Here is a 24480-nt window from a genome sequence, read left to right as displayed (position 1 = left end):
CCACTTTTGTACAAAGTAAAGGCTCCTATGGATAGGCAACAGATTTGTCTCCTGAAAAAGTAAGTATTGACAATACTTTATAGAATCCTTCTGGTAAAAAGTTGAAACATGTTAACTGAATGAAACGGCGTATTTGTACTGTAGTGGAACAGTGATCATCTTTAAGCTGTACCTAAACTATTAATATCTGTTGAAATTTAATATACAATGCTCTCAGAAAGGCATATTCCATGGCCAACAAACACTAACAGAAAACCTACAAATTAGGAAGCAATACAAAAACATATAGCCCACCAGTTTATCTAGTTTCAACTAAGATAAACGTTTGAAAGCATAGGTAAACTAGGGGTGTGCAAGGCAGGTCGAGAGAGGGAGGGTCCATGCCAGATATTTGGGATATTCAAATAAGATACAGTCACATATAATGAACCTCAAAGGAACTGATTTACTTAGTCAACAGCTTTCCTCAAAATCTGGCTTGAAGCTGGCCCTCCAGAAGCTACACTGGGTACCCTTGATCTAAATAAGGACAGAAACGGAAAATGTAATCTTAACTCCCATGGCCACTTTTGTACAAAGTAAAGGCTCCTATGGATAGGCAACAGATTTGTCTCCTGAAAAAGTAAGTATTGACAATACTTTATAGAATCCTTCTGGTAAAAAGTTGAAACATGTTAACTGAATGAAATGGCGTATTTGTACTGTAGTGGAACAGTGATCATCTTTAAGCTGTACCTAAACTATTAATATCTGTTGAAATTTAATATACAATGCTCTCAGAAAGGCATATTCCATGGCCAACAAACACTAACAGAAAACCTACAAATTAGAAAGCAATACAAAAACATATGGCCCACCAGTTTATCTAGTTTCAACTAGGATAAACGTTTGAAAGCATAGGTAAACTAGGGGGGTGCAAGGCAGGTCGAGAGGGGGAGGGTCCATGCCAGATATTTGGGATATTCAAATAAGATACAGTCACATATAATGAACCTCAAAGGAACTGATTTACTTAGTCAACAGCTTTCCTCAAAATCTGGCTTGAAGCTGGCCCTCCAGAAGCTACACTGGGTGCCCTTGATCTAAATAAGGACAGAAACAGAAAATGTAATCTTAACTCCCATATTTCACAGGCAAAAATAAAACTTTAAAGCCTTAAAACCCAGAATCACGTATCGGTAATGTGTTTCCTATCAGGAAGCAGTGTCATAAAAAGAGAAAAGAAAATATGAAACTAGCAACACATGCCCTTTATTGTTAGTAAATCAAAGGTTTTGTGAATTTTGTAAACATTATGTCACAGAGCTTAGATTAGAAAATAAATACAGCTGCAAATGTTAAAGGGAGGAACAAAATACTGTAGATCACCTTGGAATTCCAAGAAGGTAGTCTAGAGTGACGCTCAACTCGTCCATACTGGTCTGCTCTAAACACAGGGGAATGGTCAGGATGAGGCCACTTCGTCTGTCTTTTCCTCCTGCAAGAAAAGCAACATTCCTTCTTTCTTCACCAATCTCAGTTCTTAACACAAGAGCAATACGGTCTTACAACATGAACTACAGAGTGCTTCAAAAAAGGAAAAAGAAAATGAAATGACTCATGTGATAATTTTCCTTATTTGAATCAAATCCTGGAGTAAGATATAAGTAGTTTTACATTGTTCATTAAAGTAATATTGTAAAAATGAAAATTTACAGATACTGTACACCATAAAAAACAATTACGGAAATAAACCAATACCGGCAGTTTACAGATAAAGTCCAGACGGCGATCTGCTGTTCATTGCAGACTTCTAACTCTGCATTTGCACATGGTGCAATGATTTCCCCAAAATTAATGAGGCACGTTTTCTACACATCCTTGCTAGATTTACATATCAAGCACAGCACAAATAACTGGCTAGCCCACATCACACATTATGGAATCTAGCTAAACAGGCTATAAGATAAATAAATACACCAGAGTGGTGTACTAGGAGACACTTCTTTGTTATCTTGGCTTTGGCTACCTACCTGAAGCTAAAGGGATAGGACAGAACCAAACAGATAAGTCAAAGACACTGATTATGGTCATCCCACTTGTCTGCTGCACAGGCTCAGATCCCAGACCCTTCAAAGATTCCTTACCTTCCCATTACCCTTACCCTTCAATTTTGACAGTGTCTGTTACAGCCATGTATTAGTCCAGGTCATTTGCTTTCCTGCATCTACCAGAGGAAAGATGTTAGAGGCACAGGTGTCCCTCTCAGCTCATCCCCTCCCATGCAGAGCACAACAGGTTCTGTTGGATCAATAATGCTCACCCCCCCTCCAATAAATATGCAATGAGGATCACTGCTTCTTTTTCTGCAAGATCATGAAATAGGGGAGGTTAGTCATGGGTCCACACCACTACCTAGAGGCTATGCATATGCCTTATCTGCTCAGGTCCATCTAAAGAGATCTTTAAACATAGCAAATTACTTTCGGTCTTTCTGCTTCTCTCAGTCTAAGATGTTGATGCCTAACTTTTTGTGGATCATTTTAGAAATGTGTTCTCTGTTGCTACGAGTACCTGGACTTGTGCAGCCACTTCCTCACCCCACATCATTAGAAGTGAAAGCCTCTACAGCTCTGTGCCAGAGGGGAAGTATGAGGGTGAAGAATAGATTTACTTGGTGGAGCTGGCAACAGTCCACATTGAACACCCACATAAGAAATCATTGCAATTTTACCCACTATCATTTCACTATTATCTCTGATTAAATTCAGCAATTTATTTCAGTCACACTAAAGGTGGAATTCTACATCCAATTCATTCTGCCACACCACAAGCATTGCATCCCGCCACGGCTTGCTGCTATCTAAGATTAAAACGTTTTTGGGAGTAAATTATACACCGATTTATATAGGAAAGGTGGTGGAACTGCAAACATTAAGGTGACCGTGGAATTATAATTAGGGCTCCCGGTTTTATGGTATTTATTTTTTTGATATTTCGGTCTGTATTTATCCATATTTCTTTTTTGTCAACATTATCTGTTTTTATCCATATTTATTATGGGTTTTGTGAAAAAAATAAAGCTGAAACTGGAATATTTCCGCATTTATTTAACAAATAAATATGCAGTCATGCTTGAATGCCTGCCAGGTTTCAGTGATATGAACACCTGCAGAAAATAAATCAATGTACTTATATAAAAATATGCACATTTCAGTATCAGCCTTGTGCATATCTTATGCTGTTTAAGCCTCTTTACTAAAATTCCTTTCATTTTTAACCCCCTTACCTATCAATCCACACAGTTATTGGCTTGGCAGTCATGGAAAAGTGCATTTAGAATCAATCAAAAAGCACCCAATTTCCGTTTTTAGCCACATTTAAAAAATAAATACAGACATGAAAATAAATGTTTTTCTGTCTGTATTTATCTGTGAAAATCAGTAAAAACGGAAAACAGAGAGCCCTAATTATAATGAACCATTTATCTTTGAAAAACGCAAAACTCAATTTCATGTTAGAAAAAGGGACAGTATCAAAACATACAACTTCACCACTGGGATTCACAGCTTCTAATAAGACTGGGAGAATTGATATAGCTGACAGATGAGAAGTCTTTATGAGCAAGGGATACATAGGTTTTTCATTCATTTAAAGACTTTGAACAGCATGACCAACAACTGAGCCTGCCATACATGAGCAAATGAGAAGAGGCGGCCAAAAAAGAAATAACATTTTTAACTAGAAGATTTGGAGCGCGAATGCTTCCAAAATAAAGACTAATACATACTCTATGAAAGTTAGAATATATTGCCACACAAATTACATAAGCAATAACATAACCAGTCAGATAGTTTAAAGAGGTGAAATGATCAAACAGGTAATTATTTACTAATCGGATTAAAACTGACAGAAAAGCCAGAAATCGTCAAAGATATACTTTGTTTTATTAACCCCTTCCATGCTGGGCCGATTCTGCTCCAGTGCTGAAGAGTTCAGCGCGGGTGCGGTCATGACGGCCCCCAACCGTCATCAGCACACGAGCACTGTAGTCATCAGCATGCAAGGGGTTAAGGGAATTACTGGCCTGATCTTGCCTATGAAACCGTTATGGATACTTCTCGGCTGCAAAACGGAAACTAGAGGAATGTCTTAGCAAGCTCTCATGCAAGAGATCCCCTTGGGGAAGATTTGTGCGCCATATAAAAGTTAAATAATAATAATGTGTCGCTTAATTATGGCATATTAATAACTGAGAAAATAAATCCCTAGTTTAAATTTCTGCTGTCACAAATTATTGGACATCTGCTGTCAACATATTATTGGACATAATGTTAAGAAGTAGGCACACAGCAATTCTTGAAGTATGGATTTATTATAGCTTATAATACAACACACCGGGAGGAGGAGGCAGCGCTCCGGTCACCAGTTAAATACAACTGACAGCTGTTAACTGTCACAACTAACTGTCAGCTGGCATTGGAGAATTCCAGCTGACGTCATGAGAGCGAGCGCAGGGAAGCGGGCGACAGGGACGGGGACCGGGAAGGGACAAGTAAAGAGGAAAGTGATTAACCAACACAACACTTAACTTATGAAAAAAACCTCCTCTGTCAACCGTAAATCTGCAAAGTTTGATAGGATTTAGGATTCTTTTTGTTAAATGAAGAACGTGATCTCATGTTTGCCCCAATCAGACAGATGTTTGTGACACTAAAGACCGAATGTAGAAAGTTTTACTCTAGTAGCTTCTGTGGCGAAAGATATCCTCAGAATTTTAAACCTGGGCAGTCACAACTATTTCCGTAGAAGTTTTTTTTATAAACACTCTGTGAATAATGGAGCGTGTTATTGCTCTATGCCTACTACCCAAAAAAAATAACAAAAATAAAGGCTTGCTATACTAATAAGGATTAGTTACTTACCTGTAATCCTAGTTCTCATCCAGGGGTATACTCATCAAAGTCATAATCTATGAATAATCCCCGCCCATGTGCGGGATCCCGGAGCATATAGAAAATACATATATATGCATATGTGAAAACATATATATATATATATGCAGCCTAAAATATTACCAAAATGGCAAAAATGCTGAAATTACATAGGTTTGCATAGTAGCACCTAAACTCTCCCAACCCCTAAGGAAGAAAGAGAGCAGTAAACATTTGTCACACAACAATGCTTTATTGCCATAGAAAAACCTGTAATTGCAGGCATTTGCCTGTAGGCTACAGTAGAGTATAAAGAAAACAAAGAAAACTGACACCTTGCCTTTAAGGCATTAAAGTAGGGGTACCGTGCCTTTAAGACCTGCAGGCAACCCCCTGCTCCCATGATGCACCACAGGTCAGTTCTTTTTGTAGGTGCATAAACACCTGAGTAAATCCGTAAGTAATGAATATGCTACTTACCAGTATGCATCTGTTCTTGGCATGTAGGGCTGCTAACATTCATATCTATAGCATAGATCGCCGCCTAGTGTTGGGTACGGATGATCGCACATTGTTGTCCTGGAAGAGTTTTCGAAGTATCACGAGATAGGTGGCTCCTCCCCTGGACTACAGTGCGCATGGGCATCGACTCCATCCCCAGATTGTTTTTAGCCATTGTGGCAAAGATGGAGTGTAATAGTGTAAGCGATGGCCATGCTTAAGATTGAATGCAAGAAAAGTCTGCAGCCGCTAAGGGGGCCGCGGAGGAGGGCGGGCGATATGAATGTTAGCAGCCCTACATGCCAAGAACAGATGCATACTGGTAAGTAGCATATTCAGTTCGAGGCATGTGGGCTACTAAATTCATATCTATAGCATAGAATACATAGCAGTCCCTCCATTAACGGTGGCCGCCCGTGCCAGCTGCAGAAGTTTGAAAAAGTGTTTTAAGAACAGCCTGCCCTACAGCTGCCTGCTGTTTGGAATGCACATCTACACAGTAATGTTTGGTAAACGTATGTGGTGTAGACCATGTGGCTGCTCTACAAATGTCTTCCAAAGGAATATTACCTAGGAATGCCATGGAGGCCCCCAACTTGCGTGTGGAGTGTGCCCTGGGGGGGACCGGTAAAGTGCGCTTAGCTTTCTGATAGCAAATCTGAATACACTTAACGATCCACCTGGCTATTCCTGCTTTGGAAATGGGGTTGCCTTTGTGCTGGGCTGAGAAGGCAATAAAGAGTTGTTGTGTCTTTCTAAATTGCTGTGTTCTGTCAATATAGTACATTAACGCCCTTTTGACATCAAGCGTATGGAGCATTCTTTCCGCCACTGTTTCGGGGTTTGGAAAGAATGCGGGCAGTTCGATGGTTTGGTTGACATGAAACTACGACACCACTTTAGGAAGAAACTTGGGGTTAGTGCGCAGCACCACCCTGTTTGAATGAATTTGTATAAATGGCTCTTGTATGGTGAGCGCCTGTAGCTCACTAACACGTCTGAGAGACGTGATGGCAATGAGAAAAGCCACTTTCCATGTTAGGAACTGAATCTCACATGAATGCAGAGGCTCAAACGGGGGACCCATCAATCTGGTGAGGACCACATTGAGGTTCCACACAGGAGCTGGTGGGGTCCTGGGAGGGATGACCCGCTTCAGCCCTTCTAGGAATGCTTTAATGGCAGGCCCCCTGAAAACAGAGAGATGCTGCCTGTTTTGGAGATAAGCCGTTATGGCGGATAAGTGTATCCGAATGGAAGCATATGCTAGATTGCATTTGTAAAGATGTAACAAATAGCAGATGATATTAGGAATGGATGCATCTAGCGGGTTGATATTGTGTTCTGTACAGTAAATGACAAACCGCTTCCATTTTGCTGCATAGCAAGCTCTGGTAGTGGGCTTTCTTGCCTCCCGGATGATGTCCATGCATTCAGGAGGCAAATCAAGGTAGCCAAACTCTAAGACCTCAGGAGCCAGATCGCCAGATTGAGCTGTTGCGGATCTGGATGCTGAATGTCGCCATGGTTCTGCGTCAAAAGCCTGGGTGTGAGGTGCAGCCTTTGATGCGGTACCACAGAGAGTTCTAGAAACGGGGTGTACCATGGTTGGCACGCCCACGTTGGAGCAACCAGGATGAGCGTCATCGAGTGTTGCTTTAGCTTTGTTGCCACCAGCGGAATGAGAGGCGCTGGGGGAAAAGCGTACGCAAATCTGCCTGACCAGTTCATCCATATCGCATTGCCCTGCGACTGTGGATGAGGGAACCTGGCGGCAAAGCTTTGGCATTTTGCGTTTTCCCTTGTGGCAAACAGGTTTATCTCTGGAAGACCCCACTGTTGGAAGTACGGGTGGAGCACTGATGGATGTAACTCCCACTCGTGCATCTGGTGGCTGAACCTGCTGAGCAGATCCGCCATCTGATTGTCCTTGCCCGGGAGGTGTTCCGCCATGAGGAAGATGTTCCTCTGAATGGCCCACTTCCACATGCTCTGAGCCAGATGAGACAACTGTGGAGAGTGCGTACCTCCCTGCTTCTGGATGTAGTATATGGCCGTCATGTTTTCCGTCCGGATCAACACGACCTTGTTGCACAGATGTACCTTGAAGGACTTGAGTGCCATGAAGATTGCCATCAATTCCAGGTAGTTGATGTGCATCTTCCTTTGCTGTGTCGTCCATAGTCCCTGCACTGTGTAGTGGAGCACATGAGCTCCCCGCCCCTGGAGAGATGCGTCCGTTGTTAGGATAATCTGTGGCACAGGCTCTTGGAACGGTCGGCCCTTGCAAAGGTTGTGTGGATTCCACCAATGCAGAGAGTTGTATGCCCGACCGGTCACCAACACTAGGTCTTTTAACTGTCCTCGAGCCTGAGTCCACTGATGTGCCAAGCATTCTTGGAGCGGACGCATATGCAACCGTGCGTGCGGGACTATGAGGATGCAGGAGGCCATCATGCCTACCAACTGCATGAACACTCTCGCTGGGAGTGAGTGTTGCGGTCTGAACCTCTGGATTAGCGACTGGATGTTGTCGATCCTCGCAGGGTTGGGCTGAGCTGTGGCAGCCAGAGTGTTTATCGTCGCGCCCAAATACTGCCGCACATGGGCTGGCTGAAGGTGCGACTTTGGATAGTTTAGTGAAAACCCCAGACTGTGAAGGAGGTGAATGGTGTGGGACATGTCCGCGGCGCACTGCTGGGCCGACTTGGCTTGAACCAGCCAGTCGTCTAGATAAGGGTAGACGTGTATGCTCTGTCTTCTGAGGTGCGCCGCTACTGTCGCCAGACATTTTGTGAACACTCTGGGGGCAGTGGTCACTCCGAAGGGGAGGACCTTGAACTGGTAATGGCGGTTTTGGATGGTGAACCTGAGGTACTTCCTGTGGGATGGATAGAGTGGTATGTGAAAGTAAGCATCCTTGAGGTCCAAGGTTGCGAGGAAGTCTCCCTGGTTTAACAATGGAAGAACCTGCTGCAGTGTTAACATGTGGAAGTGTTCTGAGAGAATGTACTGGTTCAGGGGGCGTAGGTCTAGAATCGGTCTGAGTGAGCCGTCCTTTTTCGGGATTAAGAAGTACAGGGAATAAACCCCTGTGTCTTCTTCCTCCACCGGCACGAGCTCTATAGCGCCTTTTTGCAGCATCACCAGAACCTCCTGCTGCAATAAGTGCAAGTGCTCTGCTGACGTAGGACATTGTCTTGGGGGTATGTTTGGTGGAGTGGATGTGAGCTCCAAACAATAGCCAAACTGGATAAGTTTCCTGACCCACCCGTCTGTGGTGATGGACTTCCAGACTGGCAGGAATTGTTGGAGTCTCCCCCCGACAGGTGTTGGATGGTCGGGGGGCAGTGACAGGGAGTCACTGTTTGTTGGTGGCAGAGGAACGGGAACTGTTGTTGCCTCTGCCTCTACCCTTGGCACTGTTCCCTCTGTATCCACCTCTGCCCTGCTTGGTGTACGAGGATTGCGCACCACTTTTAGGGAATGGCGTCTGCTGCGACATGTGCCCTCTGTTAATACCTCGATTGCCTGAGCGACGAAAAGTGTTCCCTCTAAATTGTTGTGACTGGAGAGCACCCATGGACTTTGCAGTCTCAGTATCTTTCTTGATCTTCTCCAGGGTGGTGTCCACCTCTGGACCAAATAACCTGTCTGGGTTAACGGGCTGGTTGAGGATAGTAGTTTGTATCTCTGGCTTGAACCCTGAGATGCGGAGCCATGCCGGACGCCTCAACATCACACTAGTGTTGATCGCTCTCGCTGCCGTGTCCGCAACGTGTAGCGCACACTTTATAGCAGCGTTGGAGATGAGCTTTCCCTCCTGGATAAGCATTTCAGCTCCCTCTTTAAACTGGTCTGGAGGGTGTTGCAACAGCTGCTCTAGGGTGTCATAGTGTGCCCTATCGTATCTGGCCAACAGAGCCTGCGTGTTTGAGATGCGCCAGATGTTGGCCGCCTGAGCTGCTACTCTCTTCCCCGATTCTTCCAGCACTTTTGACTCTTTGTCTGGGGGAGGAGCTTCACCCGTGGTTTGGGAGTTCGCCCTTTTGCGGGCATTGGAGACCACCAAAGAGTCTAGAGGCAACTGGCCCTTTATGTAGGTTGGGTCGCCAGGTGCCGGCCTGTATTTCTTCTCTATCCTAGGGTTGACAACCCTTGATCTCGTGGGTTCCTTGAAAATGTCAGTCGCATGCTTAAGGACCCCTTTTAGCATGGGAAGAGTCTTAACAGTTTTTTCAGCAGTGGAGAAAGTGTCAAAAAGGAAGTCAACCTCCACAGGGTCAGCATGCATTTCCACTTTATGGTTCGTAGCTGCCCTTTCAATCAAGGCATTAAATGCCACAGAATCTTCAGTGGGAGACGTTTTTACGTTATAAATCTGAGGGTCATGGACTGTTTGTTGGTCCCCTTGATCACCTGTGTCCATCCATGAGTCCTGTTGCTCATCAGGCTCTGTGTTTGCAGGAAAGTTGTACTCCTCCTCCTGCTCCCCTTCATCTCCATCAGAGTAAGTGGGTGAAGGAGTTGCACTTATTCTAGGCTGTGGAAGAATTTGTTCAACCAGTACTGGTGTTTCCGGTGCAGGCTTTTTGTGCTTTTGAGGAATTGTAAAGGACAACAAAAAGACAAACGGAGTGGTGGAGGGTCCTAGGGGAATTTGTTTATAGACCGAAAAAGTACCTTGTCCCCCAAATTGACAGCAAAAAACACGAGAGGTACTAAAAGTCTAGAAATGAGAAGTCTACTGGAACCTAATTGTGTCCCGTATTCATGTTCAGACCACACCGTTAATCTAAACAAATGACAGTGTCATGTCAGAGAAGTGAGACAGAGAAGATACAGAGTCTGAAAGACTAGAAAAAGTACCCATCAGCCCACTCAAAAGTGGAATCTCGTCATCTGGGTTGTTCAATGTTGGAAAAAGGTGTCCTGTAGGCTCTTCCTCAGGGAGAGTCTGAGGTTGCCTAATGATGGACCCTGGGATCAAGCATCCAACCAACAGAAGACAGTATGTGAGCGGAAGGGGCGAAAGTTGCAGTGCTCAAAAGAAGAACAGAAAAGGAAAATAATCCTCGTGATTTAAAAATACCTACTTTGATGACATAAAAAACTTTATTGGGTCTGACCATCAAAGTGGTATTATTAAAAGCAGTGCGCTGATAGCATGCAAGGAATTGCTATCTACCATGTGTGTTGATTGGTCGACATGTTTCAGCCTAGAGCGGCTTTCTTCAGGACCTATGATTTGCTACTGCAACACTTACTTATCGTGATATAAGACGTGATTTACAACCACTCTCCAATTGATTAAGAGGAAGATGGTGTATCTTCTCCCTGATTATAGGGAGAAAAAACCTCACCTCACCTGGCAACAGCTCAGGTTGGAAGGAGGCCACGCACTCTCCGTCGTTGCCTCGGATTGAAAACTGAGCCGTCAGACCCAATAAAGTTTTTTATGTCATCAAAGTAGGTATTTTTAAATCACGAGGATTATTTTCCTTTTCTGTTCTTCTTTTGAGTACTGTCTTCTGTTGGTTGGATGCTTGATCCCAGGGTCCATCATTAGGCAACCTCAGACTCTCCCTGAGGAGGAGCCTACAGGACACCTTTTTCCAACATTGAATAACCCAGATGACGAGATTCCACTTTTGAGTGGGCTGATGGGTACTTTTTCTAGTCTTTCAGACTCTGTATCTTCTCTGTCTCACTTCTCTGACATGACACTGTCATTTGTTTAGATTAACGGTGTGGTCTGAACATGAATACGGGACACAATTAGGTTCCAGTAGACTTCTCATTTCTAGACTTTTAGTACCTCTCGTGTTTTTTGCTGAATTGTAAAGGACTCCAAAGGCTGTGATGTTATTCTCCTCTTGTAAAGCGTGAGCTTCCCGGTGTCGGCATCGATGAAATGCTCCGACCCCCCTTCTAATAAAGGCTGTCGATGACTCAAACTCCAGCCCGGGGGAGTTGGCTTCGACACTTCAGAGTCCTTGGGCACCGACCGTTGTGCGAAGGCCTCCGGCGCCACCTTAGGCGGTAACGTGTAGAGGATCGGCATCGAAGTCTTCTTCGGTGGAGCAGACGGCTTCGGTGCGGAAGGCGTTTTCGGTTCCGATGCCGAAGCCTTGTCCCTAATTCGCTCGAGGGAGTCCGAGACCTGCTTCGTAAAGGAAGCAGATGGTTTCGCCGATCCGACCGACGACCTTGGGCTGCCTCCAGGGGAAGACTCGAGCGTCGACGGCGTTCGTTTGTGTGTTCGATGCGCTGGAGGATCCGCGACCGGCACGTTTCGATCTTTGTCTACGGCCGCAGACGTCGACACCGACGGCTTCGGAACGGCAGCCTTGACTTTTGGCGTCGGGACCCCAGACTTCAGCTCGGGGCTTTTGGGTGACTTCGTCTCGACGGGCCTTCTGCTTTTTGGCTCGACAGACTTGCCTGATGTAGGCTCGACCGCCTTCATGGATTTTGGCTCGACCGCCTTGCTTGACACCGGCTGGACGGCCGTCTTCGAGCTTGGCTCCTTGACCACCTTCGGCACCTTTGCCTGGTCGACAGCCTTCTTTGGCTTCGAGGCCTTTGACGACGACGGCGTCGATGTTGGAGCAGACGGTTTCGGTTTCGATGGCGTCTCGGCCATCTTTGTTTTCGTCGACACCGATGGTTTCAGTTTCGGTTTCGATTTAGGTAATGGCGGCTCCGCTGAAGTGTCCGTAGCCGGGCCGGAAGGCGAGGCCGTGGATTTTGGTGGAAGGTCTTGGGTAAGGCCGTGTGGTGATCCCTCGACCTGAGCCTTTCTAAGAGTACGAACGGGGCATAGCTCATCCTCCGAGCTATCTTCCATGGCCCCATATGCTTCGTCGTCGTCCCCTACCTCCTCGACTACTTCCTCCAGGTCTCGGCTTTCGGCGTCCGCTCCGTAGTCGGACTCGACGTCCACCGATGGAGGTGAAATCTGCAGTTGAAGCTCTTGCTCATCTGCTTCTGCGTCGTCGAAGATGTCCACCGGTGCTGGAGCCGATCGCTGGGCCTCGAGGCGCGCCACGCGCCGCATCTTGATCGTCTTCTTCGATCGAAATCTGGAACAGGCCATAAGGTTGGCCTCGTTATGGTCCGGCGACAGGCACTTGTTGCACACAGGATGGAACGTCAATGTGTGGGTACTTCGAGCCACACACGGGACAGTTCTTAAACGGACTCCGTTCCATACCGCCGAAGTCTTGCTGCGTCGACTGGGCCTCGATCACCGAAGAGTCACACGACTCCCCGGATATCCGACTCGACGAGTTGGAGTATAGTCGGGACCGAACGCAAACAATACCGACGGTTCAGAGAAGGCCTTTTGGCCTTGAAAAAGTTCTATAACGATTCCGAGCAGGAGTTGTCGAAATCACATCCGAACCCAATGGCGGAAAAAACCAATCTGGGGATGGAGTCGATGCCCATGCGCACTGTAGTCCAGGGGAGGAGCCACCTATCTCGTGATACTTCGAAGACTCTTCCAGGACAACAATGTGCAATCATCCGGACCCAACACTAGGCGGCGATCTATGCTATAGATATGAATTTAGCAGCCCACATGCCTCGAACCATATAATAACTTTGCAGTAATGCTCATCCGGGGAGGTGGGTGGGGCGCTTATGACTTTGATGAGTATACCCCTGGATGAGAACTAGGATTACAGGTAAGTAACTAATCCTTCTCATCCAGGGGATACTCATCAATGATCAACCTATGAATAGATTAGCAAGCCCATACCCAAAGTCTCGCGGACGAGTAACCAAGTATACAGCAAAAAACGTGACTTAACATCACATTTAAAATGCAGTTATGCAAACAAATTCCTTAAAGAGGCCTGTCCCACCTGGGCATCGGCCTGTGCATCTGAATCTATACATTAATGGCGGGTAAAGGTATGCACTGAACGCCATGTAGCCGCCTTACAAATCTCAGATATTGGAATGTTTCGAAGGAGAGCTGTAGTAGAAGCTTTCCCTCTAGTAGAATGTGCATGAGGTTTGCCCTGTAAAGCTTTGTTAGCTAATTGGTAAGACAGAGCTATACAGGAGATGATCCATCTCGAGATAGACTTTTTTGAAGCTGACAGACCGGTATTAGTTATCCCATAATTAACAAAGAGCCGGTCAGACTTCCTAAGTGGAAAATTTCAACACCCTCTTTCTTAAGCCCCTCTAAGAAATCTTTGACCACAGGCATGAGGAAGAATGAGGTTTGAGATGGAGACTTCCTATAGGCTGTTATTGCCGCTAAGTGAACCCTGATGGAGGGGTACTTCAGGCCTGACCTTGTCCAAAATGCAATAAGTATGGGAGAATCATCTGCTCCTGACCTTGGATTGGATCAAGAGAATTGTCCATACACCAAATGTAAAATCTCTTCCACCTGAAAGCATAAGACTTTCCAGTGGAGGGCCACTTAGCCTCTTTAAGAATGCTCATGCAGTCAGCTGACAGGTCTAGGTGGCCATATTGGATGACCTAAGGAGCCATCCCGTCAATCGAAGGGAAGGAAGGTTGGGGTGAAACACCCTCCCCCGTCCTTGGTCAGCAAGTCTTGGCGACAGGGCAGTCTCAGGTAAGGAACCGCTGACAGCTGGCGGAGATCCGGGTACCACCACTGGCGTGGCCACTCCGGCGCTATCAGGATCATCCTGGTGTTGGTCCTGTAGAATTCCTTTATCACTGCGGGGATCAGAGGCAGGGAAGGAAAAGCGTACAGCAATGTCTGAGACCAGCTGATCAAAAGTGCATTCCCCCGTGATCCCTGCTGGGGGAATCTGGATGCGAAGACAGGGCATTTTGCGTTTGCCGAGTCTGCGAACAGATCTATGCCTGTTACTCCCCATTGCCGAAACAGTTTCTGAGCGACGTCTTCGTTGAGCACCCAGTTGTGCACTTCTACGAAGTCTCTGCTTAGGCCGTCTGCCTAAACATTCAGGATTCCTGGGAGATGAACTGCCACGATGGACAGACCTCTCGCCGGAAGCCAGCGCCAAATAGATTGAGCTTCCAGAGACAGAACTCGTGACCTGGTGCCTCCTTGTTTGTTCAGATAGAACATTGTTGTTGTGTTGCCTGTCTGAACTTTAATGTGGTTGGTGTGCAGAGACGGGTAGAGGGACTTGAGCACCAGATAGACATCCCAGAGCACCAAGAAGTTGATATGGTAGCTTCTTTCTACTTCGGACCAGAGACCTTGTACTTGAAGCTGGTCCATATGAGCCCCCCAGCCATGCATTGAGGCATCTGTGACCACTGTCTGCGATGGAGGTGACTGATGAAACGGGAACCCTTACAGTAGATGAGAACGTTTCATCCACCATCTGATGGAGGAGAGAGACTTGGTGGAGAGAGACTTGATCTTCCCAGTGGCCTGATTTCTGAGACCATTGGTCCTCCAGTGCGTGCTGCAGAGGCCTCATGTGAAGGCGTGCATGGGGCACAATGTAGGTGCATGGGGCACAATGTAGATGCATGGGGCACAATGTAGATGCATGAGGCCATCGATCCCAGTAGTGACGACACTTGTCTGGCTGTAGGGCTTTGGGTGTCTAGCAAGGTGCGGCACTTCAGAAGCATTGATGATAACCTCTCCTACGAAGGACACACGCTTGCCTCTGCAGTGTCCAGGGAGGCGCCCAGATAGTGTATTCGTTGGGTGGGATTGAGTACTGACTTTTTGTAGTTGACCTGCAACCCCAAAGAGTGCATCAGTTTGAGACAGTAAGAGAGATGGCTCTGCAGCAGAACAAGTGTGGTGCTTTTTAGGAGCCAGTCGTCTAGGTAGGGATAGATGAAGATCTAACGCCTGCGGAGGAAGGCAGCCACCACCGCCATGCACTTGGGAGAATGTCCGTGGGGCGGATGAGGCCGAACGGTAGCACTCGATACTGGTAGTGGTGATGGTCTATCTGAAACCTGAGAAACTTTCGATGCTTTACTGAGACACGTATATGAAAGTAAGCGTCCTGCAGGTCGATGGCACACATCCAGTCTCCCTGGTGAAGGTGTGGAAAGATTTGGTGCAGGGCTAGCATATGAAACTTTTCTTTTCTGATAAACCTGTTCAGCAGGCATAGGTCGAGGATAGATCTGTAAACTTTGGCTACTCCTCGCTTTTGGATTAGAAAGCAGCGGGAGTATAATCCCTGATTTTGTCGCATGGGAGGGACCTCCTCTATGGCCTTCTTTGTGAGAAGGATAGAAACTTCGTCCTTCAACAGCTGTCTTTGAATTTGAGGAAGGCGCTTGAGTTGCGGGGGCCCTTGCGGAGGAGGAGACTTGAACCTCATCAATTAATCATGCTGCACAATACTCAGCACCCATTTGTCCTTTGTTATGGTTTTCCACTCTTCCAGGTGACACACTACAGTCCCTCCCACCGGAGTGGCAAACGGTTGTGGAGGAAGCAACGACTCAAGGTTTGGGAGGCTGCTTGGAGGTGGGCTGCTGCTTGAAGATATTACCTCTACCTCTACCAGGGCATCTCTGTTGGAACTGAGATCTTTGCTGATTCTGGCCGGACCACTGAGGGGTTTGAACCCTCTGTTGGTACGAATGTTTGTCGCCCTGACGGAAGCGCTTCTTAAACTCCTTGTGTTTCTCAAGACCCACAGCCTTGACAGTGGCCATCTCAGCCTTCATCTTGTTAATCTCGTCATCAGCGTGAGCCCCAAACAGAGATGACCCATTGAACGGAAGGTTCAGCATCTTCTTCTGAGTATCAGGCTTGAGGCCTGTGAGGCGCAGCCAAGCAGAGCGTCGTGAGCAGACTCCATGGGGGTAGCCATGAGCGGCGAGATCGGAGGCATCCGCTGCAGCACTTATTACTTGATTGGCTACAAGCCCTCCGTCCTGTAGGATTTCGGTGAAATCCTGCCGGTCTTCTTTGGGTGAGAGAGTCCCAAAGAGATCTGTCGTATCTCCCGAGAAGGGCAGAGGCACTGGCAACATTCATGTATGACGCTGAAGTGTTGCACATCTTCCTCCAATACGAGTCCATTTGTTTGCTATCCTTCTCAGGGGGCACCAAGGGTGAGATGGAAGCGGAGTGGGATTTCATGACTGCCGCCACGATGACCAAATCAGCTGGTGGAGAAGTCCTCAGAAACAAGAGGTCCTCTGCTGGAGCCTTGTATTTTTGGGCGATTCTGGATGGTACAGAACCCACCGTCGTAGGAGTGAGAAAGGTGGCCATTGCCGGTTCCAGGAATCCGGGCACCAGTGGTAGCAGCGGTCTAGGAGCTGTCCGGTGATGCAGGGTATCAAAGAAGACAGACGTGGGAACCACCAAGGTATGCAAAATGATGTTGAGTTTCTTTGCACCCTGTTCTCGGGTGGGAAGAACGGGACATAGACTTTGCGGTCTTAGAGAAAATTTCATTTGTTTTGATAATTGTTTCTTTCTCCACAGCAAGGAACTTTTATTTATTAGGGCTTGATATCTACTTTCTTCTTGAAATAGTCCTCTTTGAAATCTGGGCCGCTTTTCTTTCCTTCTTATATCACATCGAACTCCAGGAGACTCCGTGGTAGCGTGAAAAAGAAAAAAGGAACAGAAAAGCCCGTATGAGTGCGGGGATATCAGAACAATGTAAGGGGCGGGAGTGAAGGAGCACCAAACACCGTGTCACGCAACTAAGAGAGTAAGTGCAAAGTGCCCAGGGAAAGGGTGAAGGTTGAAGAGTATGCGAGAGAGACCGGGCTGTTATACCATGCCTCTATCCCTCCCGCCTATCCAATCTGCCACCTGTCTCTGTACCTTGTTTAGCTACGCTCCTTCAGGAGCGTGAGGGACTGTATCGCAGGATATTCCTCCTTCGGCCGCTGCCGTGTTCTCCTTCTCTCCGGTGTAAGAACCACCACACTTTCGGATTTCCTCTCTCTTGATCTCCGGGAACCCCGTGATGTCACCAAGGGGCAGAGCTTCTGTTCTGACCCGAGTTAAAGGGACCTTCTTGTACTTCCCCATAGGTATTCTGTAGCGGTGGAGTTGTTAAGCTCCATTCGTCCTGTGGGAAGAAAGCAAGAGGGGAAAAAGGAGATTTTGTATCCCCCCAGTCTGATTCACTGTTGCCTTTCTCGTCTGCTGTCCTCACCGGGTCACACACCCCCTCCCTAGGAATCTCCTGATTGGGTAGAGGAAAGACACGGGATAGATAATCCGCACTCCCGTTTTCTTTTCCTTTTCGATGTCGGACTTCAAAGGAAAAAGGTTGAAGTGCTAAGAACCACCTCAGCACTCTCGGATTTTGGGATTCATTTTGACACATCCATCGTAATGGGGCATGGTCAGTGTACAGTATGAATGGACAACCTTTGAGGTAATATCTTAACTTGTCTATCACCCACTTTACAGCTAGATACTCCTTCTCTATCGTAGGGTATTTTTCTTCTCTAGGAAACAGTTTCCTGCTTATATACAGGATGGGATGTTCTTCTCCTGTGTCAGAGATTTGAGATAATACTGCCCCCAACCCATAATTAGAAGCGTTAGTATGCAATATGAAAGGTTAATCAAAGTTGGGTGAAGATAAGACTGGGCTTGTGGTGATGGTTGTTTTAGGCTTTGAAAGGCTGTGATCATTTCTGGACTAGGTTCAAGGAACTGCTGGGGCCGTACGTCCTTCCGAAGGAGGTTGGTCAGGGGAGCGGCTACTTCAGAAAACTGAGGAATAAAACGTCTATAATACCCTAAGAGACCCAAAAAATGCCCTATGGTCTCTTTTATTGGAGGGAAAAGGGGTCTCTTCTATGGCTCGGACTTTTTCTGACTGTGGGGCGATTACTCCATGGCCGAGAACATACCCTAGGTATTTCACTTTCTGATAGGCTACTCTGGATTTTCTGGAGTTAATGTGTAGACCTGCTTGATTCAAGGCTTGGAGGACTATCTGGACATGGTTTAAATGTTCCTCCCAGGTTCTACTGAAAATCACTATGTCATCTAAGTATGCAGAGCAGAAAGTATGATGGTTCTGAAGGACTTTGTTCATTAACCTTTGGAATGTAGCAGGAGCTCCGTGTAGCCCAAAAGGTAGGACATTGAATTCATAGAGTCCCTCATCCGTAGAAAATGTTGTCTTCTTAAGGTCTCCCTCCCTCAGGGGCACTTGCCAGTAACCTTTGGTAAGGTCTAAAGTGGTTATAAACTTGGCGTCCCCTAATTTCTCGATCAGTTAATCTTTTCGAGGAATTGGATAGGCATCAAAAGCGGAGATGGCATTTAGGGCCCTGAAGTCCATACAAAATCTAGTTGAACCGTCTGGTTTTGGTACCATGACAATAGGCTAAGACAATTCGCTTACTGAGGGACGAATAGCGCCAAGGCGTAACATGTCTTGAACCTCTTTCTTCACCGCTGCTCTTTTTGCTGCAGGTATCCGATATGGTCGTTGTTTTACTACCCTTCCTGGTGGTGTTGTTATACAGTGCTCAGCGAGAGTTGTTCTGCCAGGAATATATCAGAAAAAAGATGCAAAAAAGAGAGTAGTTTCTCATGTAATTCGGTCTTAGCAGAGTCTGAGAGTTCTTCGTTGATTACTAGATGGGGACGAGTGGTGTCCTTCAGGTCGGTAGTAAGAAGAGTTAAGTGAGCTGTCTTCGGTAAGGGCCCCAACCATTTTTTAAATAAATGGATATGATAGGATTGTTCACGACTTGAACCCGATAGGAAGTGTTTCCAATGACCTCCACAACTTTAGAGGGACCCTACCATTCTGAGAGGAATTTCTTTGTTGAAGAGGGGAGAAAAACTAAGACCCAGTCCCCTACGGATAGTTCTTTATTTTTTTCCTTGGTCGTAGTGGGTTTTTGGTTTCTCTTTGTTTTTTTCCCACGTGAGTATAAGCTAGATCTCTCAATTTCCAGATTTTGGACCCGAGTTGTTGGGTGTATTCCAACACCTCTTTGTTTTCTTCTTCTGTTTCTCGTTCCCAGGCTTCCTTTGTAATTTCCAGCAAAGACCTAGGTTGTCTTCCATATAGAAGTTCGAACGATGAGCAGCCCAAACTGCTCTGGACTTGAGCTCTGATGACCTATAGGGCCAAGGGTAATAACCGATCCCATTCTCTGCCTTCAATAGATAACATCTTCTTTAAGGTGGTCTTGAGTGTTCGGTTGTATCTCTCAACGAGGCCATCCGTCTGAGGTGATAAACAGACGTTCGAAGGTGGTGTAGATCCAGAGTACGTCAGACTTCCTTCATCAGACAAGTCATGAATGGTGTCCCTTGGTCTGTAAGGATTTCCGTCGGAAATCCTACTCTCGAAAAGAGTTCCAGTAGCTTGTCGGCGATATTTCGGGATGTTGGAGCTTTTAGGGAAAAACCTCAGGAAACCTTGTGGCATAATCCACGATCACTAATACATATTGATTCCCTTTCTGTGTCTGGGGTAAGGGTCCGATCAAATCCATTCCGACTTTCTCAAATGGATTTCCTATTACTGGAATGGGTTGTAGGGGTACAGCCGGTGGCCTTTGAGGATTCTTCTTCTGGCATTCTTGACAGGTTTGACAATGGACCTTGATGTCTTTATATACGCCTGGCCAAAAGAAATATCTTAACACGTTCTGTGTTGTTTTTTCTGCGCCCTGCCGTGAGGTGAGAGTGGGTGAAGAATAGTATTTGCTCCCTAAAAGCCATAGGAACTAGGATTTGTTCTGGTCCTCTGCGCTACCTTTGCGGTATAGCAGACCATCCTTGATCAGAAAATAAGGATAGGAGGGGGAAGGGTTATCCTGGTTATGGTGTGCCGATTCCCAGGCGTTGAATAAAGTGCCATCATTCGCCTGGGCAAACCAAAAACGTTTTCATTATCCAAGGTTCGGGGGAAGTGAACGCAGGGCATTGTCTTTTGGTTCTTTCCTGTCTTGTTTGTGAGGTGGCCCAATTTTGCAAATTATGTGGAAATAATGTGAAAAATTCTGGATTTCCTGTTCCCAACAGTAATTCTTCGGGCAGACCCTCTACCACCCCCACCCGGACCCGGACTTTACAGGAGTTCCCATGAGGTGTTATTAGTACCACTGAGGCTAAAGGGTAAGGTTTTACGTCGCCATGCACACACCTAATGTGTACCGTGGCGTCAGGAATAATTTGAGAAGGGGTCACGAGATGTTTCTGTATCACAGACTGTCTACACTCTGAATCTAATAGTGCTTTTACTTTTCTCCCATTCATCTGTACACTCACGTAAAAGTTTGTCCCCCCATCTCAGCTGTATAAAGGATGGATTTCGGAAGGTATTCGATTTCCATGGGTTCTTCTGTGGTTTTGTGTTTAGGACATAGTCTGGCTATGAGGCCCCATTCGCCACATTCGAAACATTGTGGTCCTCTGAGGGGTTGGTTATCACTTCGATTGGGTTTGGGGTGCAGAAGATCTAGGGCCCTTGGTTTTTTAGAACAAATATCAAATATCAAGCAGACATAATTCTATGGCTTCATTTCAACAGCTGCATTATAATTAAAAGAATTGTGTTACTTACCCTGAAAGCATCTGTTCTTGGCATGTAGTGCTGTAGATTCACATGCTATGCAAAGGTCTGCCATCTAGCCTTGGGCTCGGATGATTGCAAGTTGTTTTTCTTCGAAGAATGTTTTCTAGTCACAAGAATGGGTGACTCCTCTTGGTGATACTGCGCATGGGCATCAACTACTGTTAGATTGCTTTGCCGAAGGCAGTTGAGAATGGAGTTAGAGTAAGTATAAGTAATGTGATGTCCATGCAAGTAAAATAAATTAAAGTGATGTAAAGCAGTAAACTGTGACCTACACAGGCGCCTGGGGAAGCAAAAGGGTTCATGTGAATCTACAGCACTACATGCCAAGAACAGCTGCTTACAGGGTAGGTAAAATAATTAGATCAAGGCATGTGGGGCTGTAGATACACATGCTGTGCATAGACCATAAACTAGGTCCTCTCCCCAAGCAGTGGCTAGTCTGTGGAGGTTGCAGTTGTTTGAAATGGGCTGCGTAGTACTGCTTCTCCAACATTAGCTTGGTTATGTACTAAAACATCCACACAATAATGTTTTGTAAAAGCGTGTAGTGTGGACGATGTTGCTGCTTTGCAAATGTCCAAATGTCCAAAAACCAAGGAAAGGTTTGGACTCCAATCAGTAAGGCTGAGCCCCAGTTCAACAATAAACAACAAAATGGCAATACTGATATACAATTCACATCTCAACGGCAGCACACTGAAGTAAAACAATGTAACCAAGTGACCTCTGTTTCCATATAAGGTCTTCAAAATGTATTCATAACAATAATCACATATATGAATTCCATAGACATAATTCATTAACATTAAAAATGTATTTTCATCACACCACAAAAATTCTCCTTTTAGAGCATTCCTCCACCCACTGTCAATTCACTTTCATACCCATTCCATCCAACCTTTTCTGACATACTTTCATAATCAACCAGTACTCCCACTCACCACACATTCCAATAGCCCTACAACCTACCCACTTTACAAAAATACAAAACAATACCCAGTCAAAAAATGCAATTAAACTATAGGCCAAAAAAGAGTAAGTTCAAAAAATCACAACATTTTTCAAATATTTTCATATTATGTACACGCAATTGGCCACACAAAGGTCGACGCTTTTGAACCCCTCAAATACGGGGTTCTCCTCAGGACCGACAGGCTAAATCAAGTCACTAGATCAGCCGATCTAAGCTTCAGTTCAAAATCAACTCTTTATTAATCACGGCGGTCACTCATAGACCGCACTTTGTTGAGTCCTGGATACGTTGTCTGGTGGGTCTTCAAACGGGAGTCCTTTTATCAATTAAACTGCCCATATACGGCTGGGTGAGTTTTATCAGTTAGATGTGGCTCGCGTCCCGTTTCCTTTGGAGCGAGTCAATCCGCAATGTGTATCTCCGGAGGTCACCTGAGGGTTTGATGATGCAAATGTCAGCAATAGGGATGTTCCGTAAAAAAGCAATAGCAGCTCCTATTTTACTAGTTGAGTAAGACCTAGGGGGAACAAGTAGAAGTCTTTTAGCTTTAGCATAACAAGTGTCTCGGCAACGACACTCAACATCCTGTGAAACTGGGCAAAGCACTTAATCTCCCCGTGCCGAACAAAAATCAATGTGTCCATCTGTAACGAAAACTGGTGCTCATGTAAAGCGCTTTGATACCGGATATCATCAGGTCTAGTTTGCGCTATATAAAACTCACAAGAAAAGTATGAATGCATTTAACTATCCACCTAGAGATTACAATGAGAAAGCAATAAATAATTGTTTAGTTTTCGTAAATGTTTGGGTTCTGTCGATATACTACATTAAAGCTCTTTTGACGGCCAGAGTAAGCAGGGCTCTTTCTACAACTGAATCAGGTTGTGGAAAGTAGATCGGTAATAATATTAATTAATTAATTAATTAATTAATTAATCTGGAAGGGTAAGACTACCTTGGGAAGAAATTTGTGTTTGTTCTGAGCACAACTCTGTCTCTATGGAGTTAGAAGAATGGTTCTTCTAAGGTTAGTGCCTGGAGCTCACGGACACGTCTGAGTGAAGTGATATCTTTGGAAGTAGCATTCTTAATAGCCAAGTATGGGAGTTGGCATGAATTTAGTGGCTCAAATGGAGGCCCCATGACCCTTGCTAGCACAATATTTAACTTCCATGCTGCCGCTGGTGGGAGTTTAGGGGGAATTATTATTAAGTCGCTCCATGAATGCTTTAATGACTGGTATTTTGAATAAGGACAAATGGTGTCTATTTTGCAGATAGGCTGCAATGGCAGCAAGGTGTAAGCATAGTGAACTGTAGGCGAAGCCTGATGTTTGAAGATGCAACAGATAATAAATTGTTGGTACTTGTGCTTGTAAAGGGTTAACTTTTTGCATCTGGCAATAGTGCACAAATCTTTTCCATTTAGATGAGTAGCATTTTCTAGTTGTAGGTCTACGATCTTCCTTAAGAATATCCATACATTGTTGTGAAAGGTTTAGATGTCCATGTTTTAGGAATTCAGGAGCCATATGGCAAGGTTCATCTCGTTGGGATTGTGATGTCGGATTTTGCCATGGTTCTGAGTGAGAAGACCCAGGTTGAGTGGAAGTTTCTCTTGAGGAACTTGGGAGAGATCTAATAGTGTGGTGAACCATGAAAACTAGTTTTCTGGCCACAAATGGAAGTAGTGGGAGAGAGGGAAAAGTACAAGCAAATATCCCGAATCAGTTCATCCATAGGGATTTGCTTTTGGATAGTGGGTTTGGGAACGTGGTCACAACGTTTGGGCATTTAGCATTTTCTGGGGTTGCAAATAGGTCTATTTGCGGAAACTCCCACTTGAAAAAATATGGTTGGAGTATTTGGGGGTGGAGTTCCTACTCATGTATTTGTTGCGGTGTCCTGCTGAGAAGGTCTGCAACTTGGTTTATTGTGCCTATTGCATGCTCTGCCAGGAGATAAATGTTGTGATGTACGGCCAAGCATCAGATTGTTTGTGCTACGTGTGATAATTGCAAAGTGAGTCCCCTTGTTTTAGTAGACAGTACATGGTGGTTATGTTGTCTGTTTGGATCAGTAGAACCCTGTTGATCAGGTGAGTTCGGAACGCTTTCAATGCTAGGTGAACAGCTTGCAGCTCTAGGTAACTGAAGTGGAGAACCTGGTGTTTGGGATCCCACACACCCTGAATTGTTTGCAGATAGGCTCCCCATCCTGTCAGAGAAGCATCTTCTATAAGAATGTCTTGGGGTCCTGGTTCTAGAAACGGCCGCCACTTGGAAAGGTTTTGTGAGTTTCGCCACTGCGGAGAGTGAGGTGTGCAGCTGTCTACCAGCACTAGATTGTGCATTAGACCCTGTGACTGACACCATTGTGATGATATCCAAGCATATCACACTGAGTAGAAAAAGTAATCCTGAAAAATAATCAAAAGCAATCCAAAAGAAATCACAAGTGTATTGGCATATTTTTACAAACCTGTAAGAAAAGTCATTTTTCATCAGCTTGCTTTTTAACATTCTGTCTTGACAAGTACCATTATATTTACCTATACCAAA

General features: G+C 45.5%; 1 protein-coding gene across 4 annotated transcripts in view; it reads right to left on the bottom strand.

Annotated features, from left to right (window-relative positions):
• The window catches only part of SESTD1 (SEC14 and spectrin domain containing 1), a 372853-nt gene that overhangs the window by 318057 nt on the left and 30316 nt on the right, over positions 1 to 24480 (bottom strand). For 2 of the 4 annotated variants that reach the window (XM_078681488.1, XM_078681487.1), the window contains exon 3: positions 1369 to 1477. The exons of 1 other annotated variant lie outside the window; for it this stretch is intronic. In XM_078681488.1, the coding sequence (XP_078537614.1) occupies positions 1369 to 1477 (109 nt within the window). Of the gene's footprint in view, positions 1 to 449; positions 520 to 1368; positions 1478 to 24480 lie in introns of all 4 variants that reach the window. One more of the 4 variants, XM_078681489.1, reaches the window with a different exon arrangement.

The sequence above is a fragment of the Lissotriton helveticus genome, chromosome 3_1 (assembly GCF_964261635.1).
Source record: "Lissotriton helveticus chromosome 3_1, aLisHel1.1, whole genome shotgun sequence".
NCBI lineage: Eukaryota > Metazoa > Chordata > Amphibia > Caudata > Salamandridae > Lissotriton > Lissotriton helveticus.
Note: the sequence above shows the minus strand (reverse complement) of the source record. Positions and strands in the feature narration are given on the sequence as shown.